This window comes from Molothrus aeneus, unplaced genomic scaffold (assembly GCF_037042795.1).
Source record: "Molothrus aeneus isolate 106 unplaced genomic scaffold, BPBGC_Maene_1.0 scaffold_30, whole genome shotgun sequence".
Classification (NCBI taxonomy): domain Eukaryota; kingdom Metazoa; phylum Chordata; class Aves; order Passeriformes; family Icteridae; genus Molothrus; species Molothrus aeneus.
The window spans coordinates 1,057,597-1,070,074 of NW_027098964.1; the positions used below are offsets into that span (position 1 = coordinate 1,057,597).

Consider the following 12,478-nt stretch of genomic DNA (forward strand, 5'->3'; position numbering starts at 1 on the left):
GATCCCCTCCCCTCCCCCCCCCCCTCGTTTTGGGATTTTTTTTTTTTGGGGATTTTTTGCCGGAATTTTGGGAAGATCGGGCAAGGTAAGGAAGGGCCCCTCCCCCACCCCCAACGCCCCCTCCCCAAATTTTGGGGTTGATTTTGGTGGGGGGGGGGGGAGGGGTCGCGAATATTTGGGGGGGGGGAGGGGGGGGTTTGGAGTGGGGGAGGGGTGGGAAAAATTGAAAGGGGGGGGTTGGGGTTGGGGGGAGGGGCAGAAATTGGGGAGGGGTCTCAGAATGGGGGGAGGGGTCTCAGAAATTGGGGGTGGGGTCTCATAAAATTTGGGGGAGGGGCTAAAATGGTGGGAGGGGTCACAGAAATTGGGGGAGGGGTCCCAGAGTGGGGGGAGGGGCAGAAATTGGGGGAGGGGTCTCAGAAATAATTGGGGGAGGGGCTAAAATGGGGGGAGGGGTCCCAAAAAATGGGGGAGGGGTCTCAGAATTTGGGGAGGGGCCTCAGAATTTGGGGAGGGGCAAATATTGGGGGAGGGTCTCAGAAATTGGGGGAGGGGCTAAAATGGTGGGAGGGGTCTGAAAAATTGGGGGAAGGGTCCCAGAAATTGGGGGAGGGATCTCAGAAATTGGGGGCGGGGTCTCAATAATTGGGGTCCCAAATTTGGAGGGGGAGGGGCCAAGTTTGGAGGACCCCTCCCCCAATTCTTAGAGACCCCCTCCCCCAATTTTGAGACCCCACCCTCAATTTTTGAGGCCCCTCCCACATTTCAGGCCCCGCCCCCAATTCCTACCCTCAAATATTGGCCCCGCCCCCTCCATTTTGGGCCCCGCCCCCAAATTTATCACTGTTTTTCCTCTTTTGGGGGCGTGGCCCAAAAGGGGGTGTGGCCACGTTGTTACCCCTCCCCCCAGCAGGGTTTAATCAGGATTATGCAAATGAGGATTAATTAGGGAAGGTTTGCAGAGGTGGGGGAGGGGAAATTCAAATTGGAAAAATTGAATTTTATTTAATAATTATTAATTAATTAAACTACAATTACTAATTAATTGCCTAATAATTATTAATTAATCATTGCTAATGATTAATTGGTTTAGGGGTTAATTAGGTATGGGTTAATTAAAGTTGTAGAAATTTTCATTTAATGATTTACATTAAATAATTATTAATTAATTCCTAATTACTTCTTAATTGTTTCAGGGGTTAATTAGGGGTTGCTTAATTAAAGACATGAAAATTAAAAATTGGGGAAAATCAATTTAATATTTGCTTATTAACTAATAATTAATTGTTTTATAATAATTAATTTTAGAATAAATAATTATTAATTCCTTATTTAATAATTAATAATTGATTTGGGGGTTAATTAGGGGTTGGTTAATTAAAGGAGGGGAAATAAAAATTTGGGAAAATTTAATTCATTTAATAATTATTAATTAATTACATTAATTTTTTTTTTTCAATTCAAAAGAAATAAAATCAGAATTAAATAAAAAATTGGGCAAAATCCCAAAATTTAAAACCAGGAAAATTCCAATTAAAAAAAAAAAAAAAACTAAATTTAATTTTTAAAACTAAATTAATCTCAATTTAATTTAATTAATTTTTATCAATAAATTTGAATTTTAAAATTGAAATTTCAAATTAAAACGGGGGGAGGAAAATGGGATTTTTAAATAACAATTTTTAATAATAATAAATTTTAATAACAATAATTTAATAATAATTTAATAATAATATAAATTTAATAATTTAATAAGTTCACTAATTTAATAATAATTTAATAATTTAATTTAATAATGATATAAATTTAATGAATTTAATAATAAATTTAATAATAATTTAATAATTTCATTTAATAATGATTTTAAATAATAATTTAATTTAATAATAATATAAATATATTTTAATTAATTCATTAATAAATTTAATAATTTAATTGATAATAATAATAATAATAATAATAATAATAATAATAATAATAATAATAATAATAATAATAATAATAATGGAGTCCCTTATAGGATTTTTATGGGATTTGTGTCACTTTTGGGGTGTCCCCTATAGGATTTGTCCCCATTTTTGGGGTGTCCCCTATAGGATTTTTCCCTTATAGGATCAGTGTCACTTTTGGGGTTTGTCCATTTTTGGGGTGTCCCCAATAGGATTTGTCCCCATTTTTGGGGTGTCCCCTGTGGGATTTTTTCCCCCATAGGATCTGTGTTATTTTTGGGGTGTCCCCTATAGGATCTGTGTCACTTTTGGAGTTTGCCCCATTTTTGGGGTGTCCCCAATAGGATTTTTGTAAGATTTGTCTCCATTTTTGGGGTGTCCCTTATAGGATCAGTGTCACATTTGGGGTGTCCCCTATAGGATTTCACCCATATTTGGGGTGTCCCTTATAGGATTTGTCCCCATATTTGGGGTGTCCCCTATAGGATTTTTCCCTTATAGGATCTGTGTCACTTTTGGGGTTTGTCCATTTTTGGGGTGTCCCCAATGGGATTTTTATAGGATTTCACCCATTTTTGGGGTGTCCCCAATAGGATTTGTCCCCATTTTTGGGGTGTCCCCTGTGGGATTTTTCCCCCATAGGATCTGTGTTATTTTTGGGGTGTCCCCTATAGGATCAGTGTCACTTTTGGGGTGTCCCCTATAGGATCAGTGTCACTTTTGGGGTTTGTCCATTTTTGGGGTGTCCCCAATGGGATTTTTATAGGATTTGTCCCCATTTTTGGGGTGTCCCCTGTGGGATTTCTGTCACATTTGTCCCTTTCCTGTCCCCAGATGCCACCGCCGCCTCTGTCCCCTCTGTCCCCTCTGTCCCCTCTGCTGCTGCTGCTGCTGCTGCTCCTCCCCAGCTCCGCCCGCGGCGCCGTCCACATCAACCTCACCGAAGGTACCGAAAATCCCAAAGTTTTGGGGCCAATCCCAAAGTTTTGGGGCCAATCCCACATTTTTTGGTGTCCCCAGTCCCAAATCTTTCCGTGTCCCCAATCCCAACGTTTTGGGGCCAATCCCAACGTTTTGGGGCCAATCCCACATTTTTTGGTGTCCCCAGTCCCAAATCTTTCCGTGTCCCCAATCCCAAAGTTTTGGGGCCAATCCCAAAGTTTTGGGCCAATCTCAACATTTTGGGGCCAATCCCACTTCTTTTGGTGTCCCCAAGTCCCAAATCTTTCAGTGTCCCCAATCCCAAAGTTTTGGGGCCAATCCCAACATTTTGGGGCCAATCCCAAAGTTTTGGGGCCAATCCCAAAGTTTTGGGGCCAATCCCAACGTTTTGGGGCCAATCCCACATTTTTTGGTGTCCCCAAGTCCCAAATCTTTCCGTGTCCCCAATCCCAAAGTTTTGGGGCCAATCCCAAAGTTTTGGGCCAATCTCAACATTTTGGGGCCAATCTCAACATTTTGGGCCAATCCCACTTCTTTTGGTGTCCCCAAGTCCCAAATCTTTCAGTGTCCCCAATCCCAACGTTTTGGGGCCAATCCCAACGTTTTGGGGCCAATCCCACATTTTTTGGTGTCCCCAAGTCCCAAATCTTTCCGTGTCCCCAATCCCAAAGTTTTGGGGCCAATCCCAACGTTTTGGGGCCAATCCCACATTTTTTGGTGTCCCCAGTCCCAAATCTTTCCGTGTCCCCAATCCCAAAGTTTTGGGGCCAATCCCAAAGTTTTGGGCCAATCTCAACATTTTGGGGCCAATCCCACTTCTTTTGGTGTCCCCAAGTCCCAAATCTTTCAGTGTCCCCAATCCCAAAGTTTTGGGCCAATCTCAACATTTTGGGGCCAATCCCAACATTTTGGGGCCAATCCCAAAGTTTTGGGCCAATCCCAACATTTTGGGGCCAATCCCACATTTTTTGGTGTCCCCAATCCCAAATCTTTCCGTGTCCCCGATCCCAAAGTTTTGGGGCCAATCCCAACATTTTGGGGCCAATCCCAAAGTTTTGGGCCAATCCCAACATTTTGGGGCCAATCCCACATTTTTTGGTGTCCCCAGTCCCAAATCTTTCAGTGTCCCCAATCCCAACGTTTTGGGGCCAATCCCAAAGTTTTGGGGCCAATCTCAACATTTTGGGGCCAATCCCACATTTTTTGGTGTCCCCAAGTCCCAAATCTTTCCGTGTCCCCAATCCCAAAGTTTTGGGGCCAATCTCAACATTTTTGGTGTCCCCAGTCCCAAAGTTTTGGGGCCGATCCCAAATTTTTTGGTGTCCCCAACCCCACATTTTTTGGTGTCCCCCAACCCCAAATCCCACATTTTCGTCCCCAACCCCACGTTTTTTGGAGTCTCCAACCCCATAACTCCATCCCCAACCCCAAAATTTCCATCCCCAACCCCACATTTTTGGTGTCCTCCATCCCAATCCTTTCGATGTCCAGAACCCTAATTTTAGCATTTTCTGGGCCAACCCCACGTTTTATGGAGCCTCCAACCCCGTAACTCCATCCCCAACCCCGAAATTTTCGGGTCAATCCCGTGATTTTTGGTGTCCCCAACCCCACATTTTTTGGTGTCCTCCATCCCAATCCTTTCGATGTCCAGAACCCTAATTTTAGCATTTTTGGGGCCAACCCCACGTTTTATGGAGCCTCCAACCCCGTAACTCCGTCCCCAACCCCGAAACTTTTGTGTCCCCCAACCCCACGATTTTTTTTTGTCCCCCAAACTCCAGTCTTTTGGTGTCCCCAGGCTGCCAGATCATCCACCCTCCGCGGGACGGGGGGATCCGCTACCGGGGGCTGACGCCGGACGAGGTCCAGAGCGTCCGGTTCCTGCCCTTCGACTACGAGATCGAGTACGTGTGCCGGCCCGAGCGCGAGATCGTGGGGCCCAAGGTGCGCAAGTGCCAGCGCGACGGCACCTGGACGGCCATGGGCCACCCCAGCCGCTGCCGTGAGTGCCACCGAGGTGTCACCTTCGCCCTCATGTCCCGTCTCACCCCATAGCAGTTCCCACCCCGTCAACGTCTCCATCCATGTCGTCGTCCCACCAACGTCTCCATCCCATGGAAGGTTCTTGTCTCATCGATGTCTTCATCGTTGTCACCATCCCGTCAATGTCCCCATCAATGTCACCATCCCATCACTGTCCCCATCCCATCAAGGTCCTCATCTCCTCGATGTCCCCATCAACATCTCCATCCCATCAACATCTCCATCTTGACATCATCTCATCAATGTCTTCATCTTGTCACCATCCCATCAATGTCCCCATCTTGTCACCATCCCATCGACGTCTCCATCATTGTCACCGTCCCCATCCCATCAAGGTCCTCATCTCCTCGATGTCCCCATCTTGTCTCCATCTCATCAACATCTCCATCATTGTCACCATCCCGTCATTGTCTCCATCCCATGAAGGTTCTCGTTCCATGAATGTCTCCATCTCATGAAGGTCCTCGTTGCATCGATGTCTTCATCGTTGTCACCATCCCATCAATGTCCCCATCAATGTCACCATCCCATCAACGTCTCCATCTTGTCACCATCCCATCACTGTCCCCATCCCATCAAGGTCCTCATCTCCTCGATGTCCCCATCTTGTCGCCGTCCCATCAACGTCTCCATCCCATGGAAGGTTCTCCTTCCATGAACGTCTTCATCTCATGAAGGTTCTCGTCTCATCAATGTCTCCATCAATGTCACCGTCCCATCAACGTCCCCATCTTGTCAACATCTCATCAATGTCACCATCTCATCAACATCTCCATCTTCTTTCCATCCCATCAATGTCTCCATCCCATGAAGGTTCTCACTCATGAACGTCTCCATCCCATGAAGGTCCTCGTTGCATCAATGTCTCCGTCTTGTCTCCATCCCATCAACGTCTCCATCTTGTCACCATCCCACCATCTCCATCCCATCAAGGTTCTTATCCCATCATTGTCACCATCCCACCACCATCTCCATCTTGTCTCCGTCCCATCAATGTCTCCATCCCATTGAAGTTCCCATCCAATCAATGTCTCCATCATGTCTCCATCCCATCAATGTCCTCATCTTGTCCCCATCCCACCAATGTCTCCATCCCATCATCACCCTGAGCTTGACCATCATCATCACTTTGGCCACCATCACCTTGGCCATCACCATCACCTTGACCATGACCACCATGACCATCGCCATCACCTCGGCCATGACCACCATGACCATCGCCATCACCTCGGCCATGACCATGGCCGTGACCATCACTTGACCATCACCGTGTCCATCACGGTGCCCATCACTGTGACCATGGCTAACACCATGATGACCATGCCTGGAGAACGGCCAGATGACCACTCTGGGGTCCACCAATGCCCATTTTGGGGCCACCACCCCATGTTGATTTTGGGGGCCACCACTCAATGTCCATTTTGGGGGCCACCATATCTCAATGTCCACTTTGGGGCCACCACCCCACGTCCACTTTGGGGTTCACCAATGCCCGTTTTGAAGTTCACCAACGTTGATTTTGGGGCCACCATGCCACATCCATTTTGGGTTCTCCAATGCCCATTTTGAAGCCACCACCCAACGTCCATTTTGGGGGCCACCATATCTCAATGTCCATTTTGGGGCCACCACCCAACGTCCACTTTGAGCTTCACCAATGCCCGTTTTGAAGTTCACCAATGTGGATTTTGGGGCCACCACTCAACGTCCATTTTGGGGCCACCACCCAACATCCATTTTGGGTTCTCCAATGTTGATTTTGGGGGCCACCACCCAACGTCCATTTTGGGGCCACCACCCAACGTCCATTTTGGGTTCTCCAATGCCCATTTTGAAGCCACCACCCAAGGTCCATTTTGGGGTCACCACCACCCTGACGCCCGCCCCCCCGATGTCCCCGCAGTGCGGACGTGTCCCAAGTCCCACCTGAGCCTGGAGAACGGCCAGGTGACCACTTTGGGGCCACCACCCCACATCCACTTTGGGGCCACCATATCTCAACGTCCATTTTGAAGCCACCACCCAACGTCCACGTTGGGGTTCACCAACGTCCACTTTGGGGCCACCACCCACATCCAATTTGGGTTCACCAATGCCCATTTTTGAAGCCACCACCCAACATCCATTTTGGGGCCACCACCCAACGTCCACGTTGGGGTTCACCAATGGCCATTTTGGGGGCCACCACCCAACGTCCGTTTTGGGGGCCACCATATCTCAACATCCACTTTGGGGGCCACCACCCAATGTCCATTTTGGGGGCCACCATATCTCAACGTCCATTTTGGGGCCACCACCTCACATCCACTTTGGGGTTCACCAATGCCCATTTCTGACGCCACCACCCAACGTCCATTTTGGGGCCACCACCCAACGTCCACTTTGGGTTCACCAATGTCCATTTTGGGGGCCACCATATCTCAACATCCACTCTGGGGCCACCACCCCACGTCCATTTTGGGGCCACCACCCAACGTCCATTTTGGGGCCACTACCCAACGCCCATTTTGGGTTCACCAACGTCCATTTTGGGGTCACCACCCAACGTCCATTTTGAGGTTCACCAATGTCCATTTTGGGGGCCACCACCCAACGTCCACTTTGAGCTTCACCAATGCCCGTTTTGAAGTTCACCAACGTTGATTTTGGGGCCACCACCCAACGTCCACTTTGGGGGCCACCATATCTCAATGTCCACTTTGGGGCCACCACCCCACGTCCATTTTGGGGTCACCACCCCACGTCCACTTTGGGTTCACCAATGCCCGTTTTGAAGTTCACCAACGTTGATTTTGGGGCCACCACCCAACGTCCACTTTGGGTTCACCAATGTCCATTTTGGGGGCCACCATATCTCAACATCCACTCTGGGGCCACCACCCCACGTCCATTTTGGGGCCACCACCCAACGTCCATTTTGGGGCCACTACCCAACGCCCATTTTGGGTTCACCAACGTCCATTTTGGGGTCACCACCCAACGTCCATTTTGAGGTTCACCAATGTCCATTTTGGGGGCCACCACCCAACATCCACTTTGAGCTTCACCAATGCCCGTTTTGAAGTTCACCAACGTTGATTTTGGGGCCACCACCCAACGTCCACTTTGGGGGCCACCATATCTCAATGTCCACTTTGGGGCCACCACCCCACGTCCATTTTGGGGACACCACCCCACGTCCATTTTGGGTTCTCCAATGCCCGTTTTGAAGTTCACCAACGTCGATTTTGGGGCCACCACCCAACGTCCACTTTGGGTTCACCAATGTCCATTTTGGGGGCCACCATATCTCAACATCCACTCTGGGGCCACCACCCCACGTCCATTTTGGGGCCACCACCCAACGTCCATTTTGGGGCCACTACCCAACGCCCATTTTGGGTTCACCAACGTCCATTTTGGGGTCACCACCCAACATCCATTTTGAGGTTCACCAATGTCCATTTTGGGGGCCACCACCCAACGTCCACTTTGAGCTTCACCAATGCCCGTTTTGAAGTTCACCAACGTTGATTTTGGGGCCACCACCCAACGTCCACTTTGGGGGCCACCATATCTCAATGTCCACTTTGGGGCCACCACCCCACGTCCATTTTGGGGACACCACCCAACGTCCATTTTGGGTTCTCCAATGCCCGTTTTGAAGTTCACCAACGTTGATTTTGGGGCCACCACCCAACGTCCACGTTGGGGCCACCACCCCACGTCCATTTTGGGTTGTCCAATGCCCATTTTGAAGTTCAACGTGGATTTGGGGGCCACCACCCAACGTCCATTTTGGGGGCCACCACCCAAGGTCCATTTTGGGGGCCACCACCACCCTGACGCCCGCCCCCGCGATGTCCCCGCAGTGCGGACGTGTCCCAAGTCCCACCTGAGCCTGGAGAACGGGCAGGTGGCCGCGGGGGACATGGAGAGGGTCCCCGTGGAGGGCACCTGGGCCAGGTTCTCCTGCCAGCCCGGCTTCCGCCTGGTGGGCGCCGCCCGCAGCAACTGCACCAAGAGCGGCCGCTGGAGCCACCCCAAGCCCCAGTGCCTGCGTCAGTTTTGGGGCTGTTTATGGGGTTTTGGGGGTTTTGGGGCTTTTTATGGGGTTTTGGGGTTTTTTTGGGTTTTTTGGGGTTTTTTTTTGGTTTTTTTTTTGTGGGGTATTTGGGGTTTTGAGATCTTCTGAGAAGGTTCTTGTGATGTTCTGCAGTTGGGATTTGGGGGTTTTGGGGTCTGTGGAATTTGGGGTTTTTGGGGTTTTGGGTTTTTTGGGGTTTTTGGGGTTTTTGGGGTTTTTGGGGTTTTTGGGGTTTTTGGGGTTTTTGGAGTTTGGGGTTTTTGGGGTTTTTGGGGGTCTGTGGAATTTGGGGGTTTGGGGGTTTTGGGTTTTTTGGGGTTTTTGGGGTTTTGGGTTTTTTGGGGTTTTTGGGGTTTTTGGGGTTTTTGGAGTTTGGGGTTTTTGGGGTTTTTGGGGGTCTGTGGAATTTGGGGTTTTGGGGGTTTTGGGGTTTTTGGGGTTTTTGGGGTTTTTGGGGTCTGTGGAATTTGGGGGTTTGGGGGTTTTGGGTTTTTTGGGGTTTTTGGGGTTTTGGGGTTTGGGGTTTTTGGGGTTTTGGGGTTTTTGGGGTTTGGGGCTCAGCCCGCAGCAACTGCACCAAGAGCGGCCGCTGGAGCCACCCCAAGCCCCAGTGCCTGCGTCAGTTTTGGGGCTGTTTATGGGGTTTTGGGGATTTTGGGGCTTTTTATGGGGTTTTGGGGTTTTTTGGGGTTTTTTGGGGGTTTTTTTGGGGGGTATTTGGGGTTTTGAGATCTTCTGAGAAGGTTCTTGTGATGTTCCTGCAGTTGGGATTTGGAGTTTTTGGGGTTTTTGGGGTCTGTGGAATTTGGGGTTTTGGGGTTTTTGGGGTTTTTGGGGTTTTTGGGGTTTTTGGAGTTTGGGGTTTTTGGGGTTTTGGGGTTTTTGGGTTTTTTGGGGTTTTTGGGGTTTTGGGGTTTTTGGGGTTTGGGGCTCAGCCCGCAGCAACTGCACCAAGAGCGGCCGCTGGAGCCACCCCAAGCCCCAGTGCCTGCGTCAGTTTTGGGGCTGTTTATGGGGTTTTGGGGGTTTTGGGGCTTTTTATGGGGTTTTGGGGGTTTTGGGGTTTTTTGGGGTTTTTTTGGGGATTTTTGGGGGGGGTTTTGAGGTTTTTTTGGGGGTTTTTTGGAGTGGAAGTTTTGGGGTTTTGGAGTTTGGGGTTTTTGAGGTTTCAGGGATTTTGGTGTTTTTATGGGGTTTTGGGGTTTTGGGGGTTTTTTGGGGGTTTTTTGAGGGTTTTTTTTGGGTTTTTTGGTTTTTTTGGGGGGTTTTGGAGTGGAAGTTTTGGGGTTTTGGAGTTTGGGGTTTTGGGGGTTTTTGGGGTTTTGAGGTTTTGGGGTTTTGGGATTTGGGGTTTTGGGGTTTGGGGTTTTGGGGGTTTTTGGGGTTTTGAGGTTTTGGGGTTTTGGGATTTGGGGTTTTGGGGTTTTGGGGTTTGGGGTTTTGGGGGTTTTTGGGGTTTTGAGGTTTTGGGGTTTTGGGATTTGGGGTTTTGGGGTTTTGGGGGTTTGGGGTTTGTGGGTTTGGGGTTTAGGGTTGGGATTGAGGTTTTGTGGGGTTTATGACGATTTTGGGGTTTTTGGGGTGATGGGTTTTGGGGTTTTTGGGGATTTTGGGGATTTTGGGGTTTGGGGATTTGGGAGATTTGAGGTTCAGGATTGGGGAATTTGGATTTGGGAATTTTGGGTTTTTTGGGGTTTTTGGGGTTTTGGGGTTTTTGGGGTTTGGGGCTCAGCCCGCAGCAACTGCACCAAGAGCGGCCGCTGGAGCCACCCCAAGCCCCAGTGCCTGCGTCAGTTTTGGGGCTGTTTATGGGGTTTTGGGGGTTTTGGGGCTTTTTATGGGGTTTTGGGGGTTTTTTTGGGGGTTTTTTTGGGGTTTTTTGGGGATTTTTGGGGGGGGTTTTGAGGTTTTTTGAGGGTTTTTTGGGGGTTTTGGGTTGGAAGTTTTGGGAGTTTTGGGGTTTTGGAGTTTGGGGTTTTGGGGTTTTTGGGGTTTGGGGGATTTTGGGGTTTTGGGGCTTTTTATGGGGTTTTGGGGATTTTGGGGCTTTTTATGGGGTTTTGGGGTTTTTTGGGGGGTTTTTGGGGGGGATTTTTGGGGGGTTTCGAGGTTTTTTTGGGGGTTTTTTTGGAGTGGAAGTTTTGGGGTTTTGGAGTTTGGGATTTTGGGGTTTTTGGGCTTTGGGGTTTGGGGCTTTTTATGGGGTTTTGGGGTTTTTGGGGGGGTTTTTTGAGGGTTTTTTGGGAATTTCTGGGATTTTGGGGTCTCTCTGTGTGACTCGGTTTCCCCTGAGGGAATTTTTGGGGAGGATTTCTGGGATTTTTGGGGGGAAAATTCTGGGATATTTTGGGGGCGATTTGGGGTTTTGGGGGGGAATTTCTGGGATTTTTTTTGGGATTTCTGTGGGGAATTTTTGGGATTTTTGGAGAGGATTTTTTTGGATTTCTGGGATTTGTTTTGGGGGGGATTTTGGGGATATTTTTGGGGGGGGGATTTCTGGGATTTTTGGGGGAATTTCTGGGATTTTGGGCTCTCTCCGTGTGACTCAGTTTCCCCTGGGGGAATTTTTTTGGGGGGAATTCTGGGAAGATTTTGGGGGGAATTTCTGAGTTTTGGTTTTTTGGGATTTCTGGCATTTTTAGGGGGAATTTTTGGGAAGTTTTTTTGGGATTTCTGGGAATTTTTTGGGGGGGAATTTCTGGGATTTTTTTGGGGGGAATTTCTGGGAATTTTGGGGGGGAATTTCTGGGATTTTTGGGAGGAATTTTTGCGGGGAATTTCTGGGATTTTTTGGGGGGAATTTCTGGGACTTTTTGGGGGGAATCTCTGGGATATTTTGGGGTGAATTTCTGGGATTTTTTGGGGGTGAATTTCTGGGATTTTTGGGGGGAATTTCTGGGATTTTTGGGGGTGAACTTCTGGGATTTTTTGGGGGTGAATTTCTGGGATTTTTGGGGGGAATTTCTGGACTTTTTTGGGGGGAATTTCTGGGATTTTATTGGGGTGAATTTCTGGGATTTTTTGGGGGGAATTTCTGGGATTTTTTTTGGGGTGAATTTCTGGGATTTTTTTGGGGGGAATTTCTGGGATTTTTGGGGGGGGATTTTTGGGGGATTTCTGGGATTTTATTGGGGTGAATTTCTGGGATTTTTTGGGGGGAATTTCTGGGACTTTTTGGGGGGATTTTTTGGGTGAATTTCTGGGATTTTTTTTGGGTGAATTTCTGGGATTTTTTTCGGGGGGATTTTTGGGGTGAATTTCTGGGATTTTTTTGGGCTGAATTTCCGGCATTTTGGGGTCTCTCTGTGTGTGACTCAGTTTCCCCTCCCCCCCACAGCTCATCGCCCCCCCTCAGGTGAGTCCCCGCCCCTCCCCCAACCCCCCCCCAGGGCCCCTCCCCCTCCTCTTCCTCCTCCTCCTCCTCCTCCATTTCCCAGCCTTCATCTCCCTCCTCTTCCTTCATTCCTCATCTTCC

General features: G+C 48.7%; 1 protein-coding gene across 1 annotated transcript; it reads left to right on the forward strand.

Annotated features, from left to right (window-relative positions):
- On the forward strand, positions 1 to 7,207 carry LOC136570248 (gamma-aminobutyric acid type B receptor subunit 1-like). Its single transcript, XM_066570759.1, has 4 exons — positions 1 to 85; positions 2,784 to 2,895; positions 4,693 to 4,896; positions 6,841 to 7,207. The coding sequence occupies exons 2-4, from the start codon at positions 2,784 to 2,786 to the stop codon at positions 6,948 to 6,950; spliced, it is 426 nt and encodes a 141-aa protein (XP_066426856.1). The 5' UTR covers positions 1 to 85; the 3' UTR covers positions 6,951 to 7,207.
- The last annotated feature ends 5,271 nt before the right edge of the window (positions 7,208 to 12,478 follow it).